Source organism: Chaetodon trifascialis, chromosome 16 (assembly GCF_039877785.1).
Source record: "Chaetodon trifascialis isolate fChaTrf1 chromosome 16, fChaTrf1.hap1, whole genome shotgun sequence".
Classification (NCBI taxonomy): Eukaryota; Metazoa; Chordata; class Actinopteri; order Chaetodontiformes; family Chaetodontidae; genus Chaetodon; species Chaetodon trifascialis.
In genome coordinates this window covers 16,349,686-16,367,196 of record NC_092071.1, presented here as the reverse complement: position 1 = coordinate 16,367,196, position 17,511 = coordinate 16,349,686, and the positions used below count along the sequence as shown (strand labels likewise).

The window sequence follows — 17,511 nt, the reverse complement described above, 5'->3', positions numbered from 1 at the left end:
CTGCAATATAACCTGCAGCTTTTCTTTGTTACCATTAAGGTCAAGGAGGCCTCTTCCAAAATTAAACCCAGATGCTGTCCTCAGGGTGATAGTCTCCAAATACTGTCCTGGTATCAAACAGGAATGCAGTTTTTGCAGAGAAAAAGAGTCAATACATGAGTAAGATTTCTCAAACAATTTCAACTTGATAGGGGTATGTATTGTGTATGTGCTGTATGTGCGTATATGACAGCATCTTGTAAACATGCTGTAAACCTAAGGATAATCAAGGGATGTTTTGCATCCACAAGATTCCTCTGGCCACTTAAAAAGCTATTTCTTAAAAATCTTTCTTATAAATATGGAAACTTATTTTACATTTGCTGAATTTTCATAAAACAAAAGCCGTGAAGTGTGTATACATGACAGTTTAACTAATACTGAAAATGAAACCTAACTTGTCTTCAATTTCGATTGTTGAACTGAAAGTTTTTCAACATTTGAATATTCAAATATTTATTCATTTTCGATAAAGAAAACAAAACGTCCTGTTTTCCATTGTTTCACTGGAGGGCGCTAACACAAAGCACCAGGTGGTCTAGGAACAACTTGAGAAAGGAGGAGGCCATTCACGAGCCTGTTTTAGCTACACACACCTAGCTACCGTTAGCTAGCCGGCGGCTAACGAGCAAGCTAAAACATCAGTTTGTCTTAATGTCGCCTGTCTTATCGAGTCATGGCGAGAGAACAGTGTTCGCAGACCGAGGCTGGTGAGTGTTTAGCGTCCATCTGATTCGCTACAAGACATTTTACATTTACACAGTTTGCAGCGAGCTAACATTAAGTAACCGAGTGTAACCTAAAGCTAGCTAACGTTAGCTCTGCTCAATAGTAACATTAGTTGGTACCAAGCTAATACACCGCTCTTTCTTTCAGAACTGTATTACCTCATTGCCAGATTTCTGCAGTCAGGACCTTGTAAAAAAGCAGCACAGGTAACACCCTACAATAAGCAAGATATTTACTTACACCGGTTATAAATCGTCTAAATAAGTAGCTGGTGCTAGCCGCTAACGCTAACTGTGTGTGTCTGTTGTTAGATTCTGATTGAGGAGCTGGAGGAGTATGAGGTAGGTTCAGCTGTTCCTTTCTGTGTTTATTCTCGTCTGTGGTTTCCGCAATATTGCCTATCTGTCCGCTTTTGGGCAAGTTTTCAGTAATTTTGTCCCTTGTTAGTCAAAGTAGCGTGTTGCCGAGCCGGGACGAAACTGGCAATTTTGTGCCGTCTCTAATAGCTTGTGTTTTAACTTTAGTTGATCCCTGAACGATGGAGTTGGGACGGGAATAAATATAAACGGACCTTCCAAGACTGGGTGAGTGTGAATTGACGTTATTAACTTTTAATCAAATGAAGCGCGGAACTTCTCTTTTAGTCTACAGTGGCGTCTTAGTGGATGTCTATAACTTTAATTCAGTTAACCATCCAGAAGAAACACGGTGGTAATGTGTTTAGATTTATCGGAACATGTTTAAACATTTATATTAGTATAGGCCTGTTATTGGTAAATAACTATGAGCAGGCTTTGCTATTGTGTGGGCAAATAGGAGGAGAATAGAGACAAGTGCGAATTGTGATAGGCTGAACCAGATCCGGGACCTGTCAGTCATCTGTTGGAGCCAATGAAATCTCAGTTTTCTTTGCGAGCGAGCCGGAAGAATAGCGATAGAGTCGTTTGGTTGGCTCAGAGCTTCTCTGTCCCGCCTCTTTCTTTCCCTCTTCCCTCCTTCTCTCTTTATTGTTTTTCAACGAGCTGCATTGCAAAACCATGCTACAAATTCCATTTATAAACAGGAAGAGAGAAAGGAAACAAATTTGTTTTGTCTCTTTTGACGAAGTCGATTGTTTCACGTTTGGCTTTTACTACAAAACTATTTGAATTTTATCATAATTTGTTTGTTGTGAATATGTTGAATGTTGTGTTCAGTGTCTCATATCTTGAAGGAATCCTGAGAGACAATTGATGAGTGAATAGAAGCTGGTTTAGGTGAAAATATATTTACAGTTAAGCTATGGTTTGCTGACATTGACATGTTTTTTTTAATCTTAAATGGAAAATAAATGTGACTCATAAATAGAACTAATTAATCGAATTAATTGGTTGGACAAAAATATGGACCAATATTAGCTTATTGCTGATGGTATCAGTTTCTAAAAATTTGTGGTAATTTAGAGTGTGTCTCCATTACCTTTTTTAAGTGTAAAATGTCTCAATTAACACATGGTCACGGTTCTAAAAATGAAATGAAATCACCTGATGTGTCAAGTGTCAGATTTTTAAAACTCTAAAATATGTATTGGTATTGGTATTGGTATTGGTATCCAGTCTGTCTGTAAGTTCCTTTAATTTCTCTAAGATTTTTAGCCTTTTTGTTAAAGCCATTTTTGAGAAAGTAACTGATGATAATGTTGTGGTGTTTGTTATTACAGTAAATTCTGTTGATGTATTTGTTGTATCACTATGTAAAAAATCTACTTGTGACTCCTGCAGGTGATTTTGAACCAGCACATTCCTGCGGACTATCTGCTGCGTGTTTGCCAGCGAATCGGTCCGCTTATAGAGAAGGAGATCCCACCGAGTGTTCCTGGAGTCCAAACTCTTGTGGGGCTTGGAAGACAGTCCTTGCTGCGTACCACAAAAAGTGAGCATTTCCCTCACATCCGCCAAAGTTCCTGTTTTCTGTATTTCTGATAACAATCCACATGGTTTGTTTGCACTATATCTGTTTCATAATCATTCATTTTTCACAATCTATTTTTTAATTCACCATCTGTGTAATTTAGGTTGTAGCCGCAAAGTATGCAATGGCTCAGCCGTGGTTGCGCTCCACCGAGGGCGTCCACCAGAACCTCCAGTCAGCAGTGGAGATCCTCCCAATGTTGGTGAGTAAAGCTTTTTCTTTTAATTCATGCCCATTAAAAGTACCCTAAGCCCCTACCCCAATTAAGTCTGCTTTAGCAGTCTGTTTCTTCCACTAATCTTTCTCGTGTGTCTTTACATGAAGTGTCCATCATGGGTGCTCGCCAGGCCACAGGCACAGCTCGTTTCGGCCAGGCCCTGCCGTCTTCCTCCTACCAATACATGAAGATACACAAACGTATCCTTGGCCACCTCTCTTCAGTCTACTGTGTAGCCTTTGACCGCACCGGCCGTCGGATATTTACGGTGAGTGATGATTTCTGGGCCAGACGATTACTGCAGCAAAACTTTATCTGTAGTATCTCACTGTGTATGTTTCCACAACACAAGTCAGGCACCCCTCCATTGACAGGGTTGAAGTATAAATACTCCAGGTAATTGTCAAAAGTTCGCTCTCATTTCAGGGACTTCTCCAAATTTTTATGTAGCTAGACAAGAGACAGAATAAGCAAACAAGTAGATGTTCACCACCATAAAATATTTTGTGGTCATTTAATTTTATACTGATTAATACTCAGCATAAAGTACCTGTTAATGAGAGCAAGACGTGTAGGGGCTCTTGCTGCTCAGCCAAAACAGAGCCCGATGAGGTTTCAAACACAGCTGTGTGCTAAATTGGACCTGACTGCTCTGTCAAAATGACTGCAGGTTCAGCTGAATTGCAGCTAAATCAGATGTATGATAGAGTTACTTTATATGAGATATATATGGAAAAAAATCAGAAATGCTATTGGAGTAATATGCAGTGTATGTTGTATCAGTTACAAACTAGGTTCACTTTTGATTGGGACAAAAATAAATCATTCTTCCATTCAAAACAATCATTAATATCTTTTTAAAATGATGCTTGCAATAACTCACAGGCCTGTTTGTTGACAGTTTCCAGGCCCTGTGATTTCCACAATGCAGAAAACACAAAAGAAACCACAGAAATATAATGAAAACAGAACCTACTGTGACACACAGAACATCACGACCGATGCCAAAATATGGATGCAATTTACAAAAATCAGGGTTTTCTCCGCTATCTGCCATCTCTACCTGTTTTCTTCATTAAATTTTGAATATTTTCTTGTCGTTGAGATTTTATTCATCCACTGCATGATTAGATGCAATATAAAACAAAATATAAAAAAGGCAGAATTCAGATAAATGAAACCAGAAAACAGGGAATTTGGGTGAACATATTGTCTTATGTGTTTCAGGGTTCTGATGACTGCCTGGTGAAAATCTGGGCCACAGACGACGGCCGGCTCTTGGCAACACTCCGCGGCCACTCAGCAGAGATCTGTGACATGGCCGTCAACCATGAGAACACTCTCCTTGCCTCAGCGAGCTGCGACAAAGCCATCAGAGTGTGGTGTCTCCGCACCTGTGCACCCATCACTGTTCTGCAGGCCCATGGTGCCTCCATCACATCCATACAGGTGAGACTGGTGCATTTTGAAGAAATTACTCAAAAAATATTGAAATGGGAAGCTTTGTTTCAGGCTTTCTCAAAATAATTGAAGCAGCCGGTGACAAGTTGTCACTTATATAAACCTCATCACCCAGAGTATCTGCCCTTTGCTGCACCATGCCCACTTTTACAACACTAAACTTTTTGCTGCTGTAGTGTTGTGTTAAATATCAGTCACTCTTTGCCTGGAACTAACCAGCGCTGACTTTCTGTTCCCTTAGTTTTGTCCTGCTGTCAAAGGGACAACGCGGTACCTGGGCTCCACTGGTGCAGACGGCATGGTGTGTTTCTGGAAGTGGCACTCGGTCAGCATGAAATTCAGGTAGGCGTTTGAAACATCTGTTGTAGCGTTTTTAGCTCTACTAAAGTTGCTGTTTCACATGGAAGTAACACCAGCTTTTATGGTTCCTCAGTGATCAACCAGTGAAGTTTGTTGAGAGGTCACGTCCAGGAGTACAGGTCTCCACTTCCTCCTTCAGCAGTGGTAAGTGTACTTCCCTGTCTGGCAACATTTCATTATCTTGATGTAGTAATAGTTTTACTTATCAACATTTGTTTACCTCAGCAAATGAACAGGGAAACAGGGGTAAACACTGTGGGCCACTTCAGCACGTACACCTGTACAATCTGTTGCAAGTCAATTCAACAGCTCTGCCGTTAATTCTACTTTAAGAAGTGTAAAATGTTCAGTTTTAGCTGATATTGTCAGAAATGTGGAAATTAAATTCTGTTTTTATTGCTGTGGTGTTGTGTTGGACTAAGTTATATTGAGAGGTGTTTCTATTTTTTTATTTTATTTTAGGGTGACAGACCAGTAGAAACAACAGACTATAATGCAGTCCAGCACAACAACAACAACAACATCACTTACTATGACCTCAATGCTCAAACCCATAATTGGATTAACTCCTCTCTGTCTGTAAAATAGCCTGAACATTATAGGCTTCATAACAGTAGGCTTAATGGCAGAACAGTGCTATTGCATTAGACTGCACAGACGTATGGAATAAAGTGTTGTTTTGATAGTTTGTTTTAAGATTCACTGGGCATATGTAATAAACATATATAAGCAGGGACAGAACGAGAGGATATGGATATTGTTGTAGAGTGATTATGTTCTTGTTCTTACATTTCATTCTGTTTACTGCTAATAGGTGGTATGTTCATGGCTACCGGCGGCACTGATCATATGATCAGAGTCTATTACCTTGGCGCTGAAACTCCTATGAAGGTTTCTGAGATGGACGCTCACACGGTAAGAAACGAAATGCAGAAGCTGCATCATCCTTGTTCCTCTCTATTTCACACTTCAAACTTTTTTTAAACAAGATGTCTGTAACTAAAATGCATGTCTTCTTTTTCTGGTTTTAGGATAAAGTTGTTGTCGTTCAATTTAGCAATAACAGTGACAGGTGAGTGTATTTACTTGGATTTAGACTGCAGGCAGCTTCTTATATGGTTTTCAAGCCTCTGACAGTTAAATGTGTATGTGTCCAGCCTGAGGTTTGTGAGTGGCAGTCGTGACGGCACAGCCAGGATCTGGCATTACCAGCAACAAGAGTGGAAGAGCATCACTTTAGACATGGCTGCCAGGCTGCCGGGGTAAGAGAGTAAACAGCATTACAGAGTTTCATGTAGGGGTGGGCAATGTGGGCTAAAATTGAAATGAAAATCAGATGTAGAGATACTGAGGGAAAAAAAAAAAAAAAAAAAAAAAAATATATATATATATATATATATATATATATATATATATATATATATATATAAACTGCTGTAATTTTGCTCTAATTTCTGGCATGTGGCATGTTTTCCTACAGGAGTGCTGCTCCTAATGGGGATGATAAAACCAAGCTGGTGGTGACCATGGTGGCCTGGGACCGTGCAGATAACACCGTCATCACAGCGGTGTCGAACTACCTGCTCAAAGTGTGGAGCACAACCACTGGACAGCTGCTGCATGTGTTATCTGTGAGTGCCATTTCTACTGTACAGCTGCTTTTACTATTTAAAAAAAGATTAAAACAGAAATCAGCATGCTGACTGACTGAATGTTTGTGCTCACTCTGCTCAAGGGTCATGATGACGAGGTGTTTGTGATGGAGGCTCACCCATTTGACTCCCGCATCATGCTATCTGCTGGCCACGATGGCAACATATACATGTGGGACCTGACCAAAGGAGCCAAGATCCGCAACTTCTTCAACATGGTAATCGAGCAATAATGAATCATTCAGTCACTGAAATCTTCCATAATGTTTTTTACACTGTCATTGAGTTCGTATTCAAATATTTCTTTCCAGATTGAAGGACAAGGCCACGGTGCTATTTTTGACTGCAAGTTCTCGACTGACGGGCAGCATTTTGCCTGCACTGACTCACATGGCCATTTGCTCATCTTTGGCTTCGGCTGCAGCAGACCATATGAGAAGGTAACAGCACATAGCTGTTGGTTAAAACATATTTACCCTTGATAATCACTCAATCGTTGCTATTTTCTTAAAGGAACAGCATTTAGAATTGACATAGTTCAGACAACATGATGGATTTGTAGTTACGCACGCTGGTCTTTACTCAGGAGACCTGAATTTAATCATAACTTACTTCATGTCCTGGTCTGCCCTGTGCAGGGGAGCAAGCAAGCAGTAAATTTAGACTTGCCTTACCTCATTCTCGACACAAATGCGCTCTTTATTCCCTCCAGATTCCTGACCAGATGTTCTTCCACACGGACTACCGACCTCTTATCCGTGACTCTAATAACTACGTGCTGGACGAGCAAACGCAGCAAGCCCCACACCTCATGCCTCCACCCTTCCTGGTGGATGTCGATGGGAATCCTCACCCTCCTCACTACCAGCGCCTGGTACCAGGAAGAGAGAACTGCAAAGAGGAGCAGCTAGTACCCCAGCTAGGATACATGGCTAACAGTAAAACCTGCTCCCTTGTTACTCGTACCGTTCAAAATACTTGCACCATTTGAAATATGATGGACAGAGTTTGACCGAAGATCTGCCTTTTTGTTGCTTAGGTGATGGAGAGTTGGTTGAGCAGGTACTTGGCCAGCAAACAGCGGAAAACAGAGAAAGCTTGCTGGACAATCTCATCAGACAGTTGCAGAATGAGCAGGATGAGCGTCAGAACGGCGAAGAGCGGGCTGAACAGGCAGAAGGTCTGTTTCACTTTACATCATGTCAACAGATATTTTTGCAGCGATTTTTCTGTCATATATAGTACAAACACCTTGTCAAGTGTGTTCAGTGTGCCTTGAATTATGCCTGTAAAAACATTTATTGTAAAGCAGTGAGCATGAGAATGGTGTGGATACTAGATTTTTAATAGCTACATGTTGCCAAAGATGCCATAATTCCTATGCAACGTAATGTCATAGCAGACTTTTTAAAAATTTTCAGCTGCTGATGGAGCTGAAGTGGTGGCCTCCTCTGAGGCTGCTGGACCACGCAGAAGTGGACAGGTGGACGGGGTGTGGCAGATGCAACATAATGCCCTGCGTAGTCAAGTGGCCACTGAGAGGGACCTGCTGGCCTGGAGCCGCAGAGTGATCGTCAATGAGGTGCCGCAAGGGATGTTCAGGTGAGGCTGATGGAGGGAATCTCACTGTGTGTGAGGACACTTCAGTGAACGGAGTAGATATTTGAACAAACTGGTGTTTGTTTTTAGCAATTGTGCACAACTTCATGATGGGATTTACTCTTTTTTTTTTTTTTTTTTTATCAGAGTTTTGGAGGAGTGCAGACAAGCCAAAGGAGACATGGAATGTTCTCTGTACAATGCAGAGAAGAGGAGGAAACCGGTAACCTGCACACCCAAGGTGCGCTGCTCTTCAATTCACAGCTGTTTTCACAAGTCAGAGTACGAACTCTGCCCATTTACTCCCACTCTCCTCATTTTACACCCTCCTTCTGCGCTTTGTAGAGCGATCTGCTGACTTCACGCCTGCGCTCCCTGCGGCCCACTAAGAAAAAGCAGCAGCGCCACGCCTATCAGACCCGCTCAGCTCAAGTCCGCCGTCCTGGGACCAGGAGTCGAAATCCCAATAACCGCCGCAATTCTGACAGCCAGATTGACTCTGACAGTGATGGAGAGGTATGTTGGCTCTTTGTACTCTTTGTATGCACACATGACCTGCAGAGCATGTGTAGCGTCTGGAACATTTTTCAAAACAAGTCCCCAACAAATTTTGTCAATGGTGTGAATCCAAAGGTACTGCAACTCAGATATGATTTTTCCATTGTATGTTTTAGAGAGCTTTTTGAAATGAAATGTTAGAAAAGGTACATTATTTTATTATGTCAGAAAAATTGCCATTTTAACTGGCTGAAAATAAAACTGCTGTGGAAACGAGCACCATCGGTTAACTACCACTTGTAGTAGTAATGGTGCTATTTGTCTTTTTTTGTCGACAGGCAGCAGAACAAGCAGAGCAAAGTGAGGCCTCCTCTGATGGTGAAACTCGGTGGCAGAGTGAAAGCAGCTCCAGGTAAATATCTTGGACTGAGCAGCATTTTCAGGATGGGGTTATAAACACCCAGCTAACAGCCCTCTTTCATTCTCAGTGACGCCTCCAGTGAATATTCGGATTGGACAGCCGATGCTGGGATCAACCTCCAGCCCCCGAAGCGATCAACCAGGAGGCCTGTACAGCCCCAGGGCTACAGCAGCTCTGAGGAGGAGGAGGGCGTTGACAAGGGAAAGGAGGCCAAGAAGAAGGAAAATGAGAAGAGGAAGAAGCCCAAGGAGACCAAACAGGTGAGCTAGCATGACCTGCAGCTCCTGTACTCATCGTGACAACACGTCTTTATGTCTTTGTTTTAAATGCTGTTCTGCAGCTTTGTGCTCACTGTAGCCTGACCAGCAAATTGTATGTACTTAGAAACCCACGTCCTCTTTGGCTGGACTTGATGCGGAGGAGTGGCTGCCACCATCATGGATAATGGATACCATCCCACGCCGTTCTCCTTTTGTTCCACAAATGGGAGATGAGGTAAGGAGAGCCGCTCTAATATCAAACAAAAAAATATATTCTATTACATACATTTTTGACCATGGGTCTCCTGTCCTCCTCCAGCTCATCTACTTCAAACAGGGCCATCAGGCCTACGTCCGGGCCGTCCGCAGGGCCAAGGCCTACAGCATCAACCCTCAGAAACAGCCCTGGAACAGACTTGACCTCAGGGTAAGGTTGCAGTGTTATTTTCAAGCCAGCGCTGTGTACCGACAAGCTGTTAGGAGAGTCTGACAACAGCAGCCAGTTTTTGTAACTTTCTGAAAGTGGTATTCCAGCGGTCATACCCACTTCTAGCTCTAAGCCCTCTGCAAATTCTTTCTTCCACAATCCTCTCAGTCCTACTTGCACCAGTATTCATAGCCCATTAGCCCAAAGCACCACTGTTCCTAAGTACAGCCTCATGGCCAATAGCATTGCTGTATCCTCTTTGTTGTGTTAATTGTAGTGCTGTCAGGCGATTAAAAAAATTAATCTAATTAGTTACAGGATTTGTAATTAATTAATCTAATTAATCGCATTTTAATCTCATATCTGCTAAGGGTCCCCAAATAAAGAATTTGAATTCTAGGACATTACAATTCACTGACATTCACATTACAGCTGGTGAATTCTTTTCATCACTGTAGTTCTCGACGGTAGCTGGAAATTAGAGTCAGATGACGCTATCTGAAACGCCTCTTTTAGGCCCTCGTCTTCCACGATTGAAATCGGCCTGCAATCAGCAGCAACCCACTTTGCGATTGAGTTTGTCAGTTTTTCTGTCGTGGTTTTGCTCATTCGTTTTCCTAACTCGGCAAGTGTGGGTTGGCGGAGTGAGCTCACAGTAGCACTAGCGGCACTAGCAGCAACTACATGTTTAGCGTTTAAATGATAATTCAGGCTGGAGCTGCTACGGTGATAGGAAAATTCTTTTTTACGCAAGGTACAAATCACTGCGTTCTTGTTAATAGTCCCGTCTTTGTTCTTTTTATAAATAAACTTGCCGTTCAAAGGTCCAAGTAGGCTTGCCTCGCTCTCCGGTGTCGCATCCACGTCTGTTGTCACCCTGCTTTTGACTAGTAGCGCAGGTAGGATGCAGCCTACGGGTCACTCAAAGGGCCAAATTTAAAATGCTTGCGCATTGACTTGCCACTCATGATTAATTGCGTTAATGTTTATAGTGCGTTAATTTGCAGCGTAATTAATTAATCTAATTAACGCGTTAAACTGACAGCCCTAGTTAATTGCGATTGCAATTGCATTGCATCTCCCATACAGCATTTGTCTTTGGCTTCTTGTTGTTGCAGAAAGGCATAGAAAGGGAAAAACACAAGTTATGGGTGTTGTGGAGAACAGCAAGAATCTTGACTATAATTATCTTACTTGTCTCTGTCTCGAGTGAGCAAAAAAAGCAAATTCTACTAAACTTGTTAAGGGTGTACCTCTCTGTGTGGCCATAGCCTTAACGTGTTTTCATTTTTCGTCCTGTTCATTCGTCCTCAGTCTTACCTTTTGTGGATTTTCTTCCCCCATTCAGGACCAGGAATCCGTGAAGGTGGTTGGAATTAAATATGAAGTAGGACCGCCCACCCTCTGCTGCCTAAAACTGGCTTTCTTGGATGCAGTCTCAGGGAAGATGACCAATGACTCGTTCTCCTTAAAGTGAGCATTTATATACAGTATATACAGTACAAGATAATGAATGTACATTTAAGCACACGAGTTTCACTACTTTTTCATTCCCACCCTCTAAAGGTACCACGACATGCCCGATGTCATAGATTTTCTGGTGTTGCAGCAGTTTTACAATGAGGCTAAAGAGCACAACTGGCGGCCAGGTTAGTCATCGGAAGAGATGTGTTTACCACTCATGTTCCTCGTTGTGGGCTGTCCTCCACTCCTGTTTGAACCTGTCTTCACTCTGCTCTTCTCAGGTATGAGGTTCCGCAGCATCATTGATGACGCCTGGTGGTTTGGCTCCGTGGAGGACCAGGAGCCTCTGCAGCCAGAGTATCCAGATAGCCTGTTTCAGTGCTATGCAGTGAAGTACGTCTGTGTCTCTGCAGTGTTTGTGGCTGCTGGAGGGGGACTTTGCTCCAAAGCTTTTACTTTTCATAAAAGTTAAATGAAATAAGTGGTTGGAATCTTGTGCACAGTGTAATTTAATAACTAACTAATGATTTTTTGTTTGTTTTATTCCTTGTTTCATCAGGTGGGACAATGGTGAGCGTGAGAAAATGAGTCCCTGGGACATGGAGCCTATTCCTGAAGAAGGTCAGTATTATTGATGTAATAATTCCACCTGGTTATAAACCTGCGCAATGATTTCTTTAATGTGGTGGTTTGTTGGGTTACAGACAAAAGATTCTCTCGTGCACATTTCTGTATAATACATCTGTATAATACATTGTAGGCTTTGCTCTGTGTGTTGAGCAATTAACTAAACATGGGTTTATTTTCTGACTTTTTGTATGGCTCCATCAGCTGCTTTGCCAGAACAGGTTGGTGATGGCGTGGAGGTGGCAGAGGAGGAGCTAAAGGCTCTTCTGTACACGCCTCAGGAAGGAGAGTGGGGGGCTCACACACGAGATGAAGACTGTGAGAGAGTCATCCACGGCATCGATCAGCTGCTTACACTGGGTATGCCTCCAAACCGGTTTGTATGTTACGGGATAAGTGTGACTTTGGTCATGTCTGCCACGGTTGATCTCATTTCCTTGTCCACAGAGGTAGCCAAGGCATTCGCCTCACCAGTAGATCTGCGGGACTACCCTCTGTACTGCACCGCGGTGGCTTACCCCACTGACCTGAGCACCATCCGCAAACGACTGGAGAACCGCTTCTACAGGTGGAGCAGCTCTCATAACCTCAGTCACACGATTCACAAATTCAAAGCCTTGATGCCAATGTGTTGACATGAGTTTCATGTTCTTCTCTGCTGCAGGCGCATCTCTGCATTAATGTGGGAGGTGCGCTACATTGAACACAATGCCCGCACTTTCAACGAACCCCAGAGCCCCATTGTAGCAACTGCCAAGGTGGTGACTGACGTTCTCCTGCACTACATCGGGTAAGACTCCACAGAGCTCCACCTCACTGAGACTTCATCAGTGGAGTAACAACAATCAGCAGTCCTTCATGTGTGTCTGATTCCTTGGCCCTCTGTCTCCCTCAGGGACCAGAGCTGCACAGACATCTTGGATCTGTATCACAAACTGAAGTTTGAAATCAGTAGCGGAGGAGAAGCTGAGGTGAGACGTTTTTTTAACATTCTGCTCTCCCTTTAGATTGTTCTTGCTGTAAATAGTCATTTGGGTTTGTATGTGTTCCTCTGCAGTTGGATGTGGACTCTGACACACCAGGAACATCTACAGGACATCGGGTAAGAGGGACCACAGTCCAGTGGACTTCAAACTGTCAATCACATGCAGCAGCTCCAGTCTTAGTTCATGTCATTTCCTCTCTGACAGGGAACCAACCCTAATTCTAAGAAGCGTGGCGTGGCTTTGGATGTGAAAGCATGGCGAGGTCAATGCCGAGAGCTGCTGCGTCGAATGATCGCCTCGCCGGACTCTGAACCGTTTAGACAGCCTGTGGATCTCTTTGAGTATCCGGTAAAACAGCCAGTCACTTAAATGAAAAGACCGCTGACACCAGAGAACACTCACAGACGCAACATTAGAAATTCATGCCGCAGGCGTGAAAGTAAAATGAATGTGAACATTTCTGCTCTCTACCCTGTTGTGCTCAGGACTACAGAGACATCATCGACACTCCCATGGACCTGGGTACAGTGTCAGAGACGCTGGTTGAAGGGAATTATGAAAACCCGATGGAGTTCGCCAAAGACATACGCCTCATTTTCAGCAACTCCAAAGCATACACACCCAACAAGAAATCCCAGGTGATGTAACATCCCTCAGATTAACTATCGCTGACAAAGTAGTTGTCTGGTAGTTTTGTTAACCTTTGTTGTTGTGTTTTGTCCCTCTAGATCTACACCATGACCCTCAGCTTGTCGGCCTTCTTTGAAAAAAGCATCATTTCCATCATCTCCGACCACAAGTCTGCCATTCAGAACGAGCGGCGGGCCCGTCAGAGACTCAGTTACAGGAACAGATTGCACAACGGAGGCAGCTCCCCGCCCATTAGTCCATCCCCCAGGTACTGAGACAAACCTGTCAGTCAACACGGCACATTATCAAATGGTATTTGTCATCCCGGTGAACACGGGGTGTCTGCAGCTCCTGAAAATATCTCACATGAGCTGCATTAAACTGGAAATATTCTGAAATGTCTTTTCTCTGTTTCTGTATGTCCAGCCCTAAAGGGAAGCACAAGTCAGGGAAGGTGTCAAAGCCAAAAAAATCCCAGACCTCAACCAAGAGTCGTTCTCAGAGACCATATCAGGGTATGACTGCACTGTTGTGGCTTGATTTGTTTGTAGGTCGCTGTGTTGTGCAGGATCATGCTGTAAATTGCTGTTGGTATCAGTGTTGGGGAAGTTTAAAAAAAAAAAAAAGATAAAATATTAATTTTGTTTTTACCCAATGAGAAGAGTTGAGCCTAGTTATTTTATTTTTGAGAATAGACTTTCTCTTTGTGGATACAGTTTGGACATGCATTTTAATTCAGCATGCTATAGTAAATGTGACATGTGTAAGGCAATAACACAATTTTCAGCGATCGTCTCATTATGTAAATACTGATGATCAAATGTAATGCATTACACTGCTGTCGTTCTGTGAAAAGTAATGTGATTACAGCCCTGATGAGTAACTAGCCATGTGTTGTTGCTGTAGCTCATAAAAGCAGCAGTGTAGCAGCGGAGGAAGACACCCAGCCTTCTTCCCCGAGTTCAGGGACGAGCAGCGAGAGCAGAAATGAAGGGCTGCACCGGGTGACTCGCAGCCAAGCAACTCCTGTGAAGAAGTCAGGTATCACAAGCACGACCTGTGCCACCACCTTTCATTTTAATGTGCCTTAAACGATACAGTGCAGAAATCCACCTTGGTCCTCTTGTGTTGCTTTCAGGGCACCAGCAGAACTTGCATCTAAGTAACGGCTCCAGACGGCAGCACGGGCCAGACGTGCAGCAGTCCGACGATGATGAGGAGGCGTCCGGATCCAACAGCTCCTCGTCAGAGTCCTCCTCCTCCTCATCATCATCCTCCTCTTCGTCATCATCATCGGACAGCGAGGACAGCTCTGATTCTGAGATGGAGAAGTACGTGGAAGGGGGAGACCACGACTACAGCAAAGCCCCCTGCCTGTCAGTACGCCTCTCGGCTAAGGGTAAGGGGGCGGCCTCAGGGAAAAGGAGACACAAAGGAGGAGAGGACACGGCGCAGAGACCTAAAAGAGCACGGGTGCAGCTGCCAGTAGAGGAAGAGGAAGATGAGGAGGATGAAGAAGAAGAGGAGGAGGAGGAAGAAGAAGAGGAGGAGGAAGAAGAGGAGGAGGAGCAGCAGCAACAACAGCAACAGGTGCATGTAAAACATGAAGAGGAGGAGGAGGAGGATGAAGAGGAAGAGGAGGAGCCGGAGGAGGAGGAAGAACCCGAGGAGGAAGAGGATGAGGATGAGGACAACTCTGATGATGTGCAGGGAGGCGCAGCAGCAGCAGCAGCAGCAGCAGCAAGCAGCGTGAGAGGCAGCCAGTGCAAGTCTCGGCGGGTCAACACACGGAACCAGGGCCGCAGGACAGTTCTGTACAGGGACGACTCAGAGGATGACGGCCATGGGTCGAAAGAAGACCCCCTCAACCTGGGCATGTCCCGCTCAGGACGGGTACGCCGCATGACCGAGAAAGCCCGTGTCAGCCACCTCATGGGCTGGGGTCACTGACACGCCGCCCCCTCTCAAACCTCAAGAAAAAAACTGTTCAACATGAGTAATACTTCAGGGATTTTTTTCTTTCTTTTTGTACAAGTGTATATATAATATATAAATATATATATATGAGTTTCTTTTTATCTGAGACTGCTTATGACTCTAACTGATAGCTGGTCCTCATGATGTGTTGCCAAGGAGTTTCCTTCCCTGGTCAACAGCTACTGTTCAGCGCGGACCCTCTCCAACTGGACTAACTCACCTCGGCCTTACCGCTCGCTGGAGGAGCCTTCAAGACACGGCACTGCTCTTCCTCACCTCCTCGTCCTGTGTGTTTCACGTCCGGTAGCAAACACTATATCCCCCTCCTCTCTACTCCTCCCATCCTCCCACAACCTTTCTTCCTCCTGGTCACCAAAGAAGGATGCGGAGATGCCAAAAAATGGTGCTCATGTTTTATTTCTCCGCTTTGTTGATCTTTCTCGACGAGTAATTTAACAAAACTCCCTGTGCTAGTGGTCACTAAGTTCAGTCACGGCCACCGTGAAACGCATGCAGTATCACTAAAGGTTACTGATGTCAACTTTTTTGGTACTTGGTCTTTCCTCACAACCACAAGCCTTAGTTTTCAGAACTCACATCAGTCAGATTTTGTGTGTGATCAGCAGCTGAAGTCAAGACGAGTGTAGTTTGGGCACTAGCAATACTGAGGAATCAGAGTGGCTGAAGTCAGTAGACAGTACCATAGTAAAATCCTACAACCCTTGTCGGACAACTTGACGTCCTTGGCCTGTGAATGTTAAATGTTTTCCCTGCTTCCCCTTTGGTGGTGTTGACTGTTTTGGGGCTCTTTGTTTCTGGTATTTGGTTAGAATAGAGTGCTCGTTTTATTTTATTTTATTGTTTTTTCCCTTGGGTAAAAGAGCCACTGCATCCTGTTTGTATTTGTACTGCTGTACTCCCTGACGGATCAGACCCAAATCCATTCATGGTTGCTTCCATCACACCTTCTCCACCCAGCATGTGCAAAAGCAAGGGGTCCCTGGCCTACTCTCTTCCACAGAAATATTTATTTTTCCGTTGTATTGTACTTGCGGTTGCTGTATCTATTTCGTGCGTTAATAGTGATGAGGAAAAGGAAAATATTTGCACATTTATCTACTCCACATGGCAGCTGAGTAATAAAGATACTGGAGAAGGAGAAATAAGGAGAAATCGCTCATGATTTCTGCATTAGAACGATTGACTGTGCCAGCACACAATTCAGTCCTTTTTTTTGGTCTTGTTTTAAGTTTGAGCGAGTAACAAGCTCAGTCTGTGTGCGATGAAGCTGAAGGATTTGCAATCTTAAATATGCTTTCTGAAGGCTCAAAGCAAAGGTAGCAGCCATGGGTCTTTCCTTTGTATGTTCTGCCATTCTTTGCCCTGGTTTCTAATCTATGGACTCATTTTGGGGTAAATCAACACCATTGCTTTTCCCATAATATACTACATGACCATGATTCTAAAATTATGTAGCAGCATTATGCATCCTGTGTTGTGTCACCCATGACGAGTCAGTCAGGAGAAACCAGGAAAGCTGACTCTCAAATTCTCATTTCAACACTGGGTGCTCTGATCCAAACCCACCTCCTGATCGCTCTGCCTCTGTGGTCACCAACGTAAAAGAGAGGTCTCTATTTTTATTTTTAAAATTTTCTTCTTTTTTTTTTTCCTACTTTGGGCTGAAGAGTTTGGTTAGTGTCGGGTTCTCAGAGATAAAACACACAAATCAGCATCTAGGGTGCTCCAAGTGACAGCATTAACTGGCATCTAGAAATGATTCTTGTTGAGTTTGAGACAACTAAGATTCATATTTTGGAATCTTATTTTCATATAGTAGACGGCTCTCGCCTCGAAGCATCAGATTAGTCGATGATAAAATATTGTAGGTGGAATATGTGACTGTCTTTTATACACAATGTTTTGATTGTATGTGCTTTCTTTTTTTTAATAAAAAATTGGATTTCTCAAAAAGAATCTGTTGGCTGTGGTCTTTGTTCTTCCATCATTTCATGACTTCTGCCAGTGTTGAGCTGTTCACCAGCGCTGCGACTGAGTCATCTGTAATCGTCCTGATCGCGGGGTCATAAGCATACACCGAAGGCGAAGATTCACGAGTTACAGAACACTGGGACTGTCCATGGGCTGTGATAGTCGTGCTATTTGCAACTACCTAACTGCGTAAATGCACTGAAAGCGGGAGTGAGTCAGACG

At 43.6% G+C, this 17,511-nt stretch overlaps 1 protein-coding gene across 1 annotated transcript; it reads left to right on the top strand.

Annotated features, from left to right (window-relative positions):
- The first annotated feature begins 560 nt into the window (after window positions 1–560).
- brwd3 (bromodomain and WD repeat domain containing 3) lies at window positions 561–17,260 on the top strand. The gene is made up of 40 exons (XM_070982330.1): window positions 561–749; window positions 916–974; window positions 1,080–1,109; window positions 1,293–1,352; window positions 2,529–2,679; window positions 2,822–2,920; window positions 3,043–3,203; window positions 4,163–4,384; window positions 4,638–4,738; window positions 4,830–4,900; window positions 5,571–5,671; window positions 5,788–5,828; window positions 5,914–6,018; window positions 6,237–6,387; window positions 6,492–6,626; window positions 6,720–6,848; window positions 7,121–7,346; window positions 7,448–7,588; window positions 7,830–8,010; window positions 8,155–8,248; window positions 8,353–8,523; window positions 8,844–8,917; window positions 8,994–9,186; window positions 9,311–9,421; window positions 9,506–9,613; window positions 10,962–11,086; window positions 11,180–11,262; window positions 11,359–11,470; window positions 11,637–11,698; window positions 11,909–12,064; window positions 12,152–12,272; window positions 12,369–12,494; window positions 12,600–12,675; window positions 12,762–12,806; window positions 12,895–13,038; window positions 13,176–13,328; window positions 13,419–13,588; window positions 13,747–13,835; window positions 14,227–14,361; window positions 14,459–17,260. Exons 1-40 carry the CDS (start codon window positions 716–718, stop codon window positions 15,268–15,270), a joined length of 5,358 nt encoding a protein of 1,785 aa, XP_070838431.1. The 5' UTR covers window positions 561–715; the 3' UTR covers window positions 15,271–17,260.
- The last annotated feature ends 251 nt before the right edge of the window (window positions 17,261–17,511 follow it).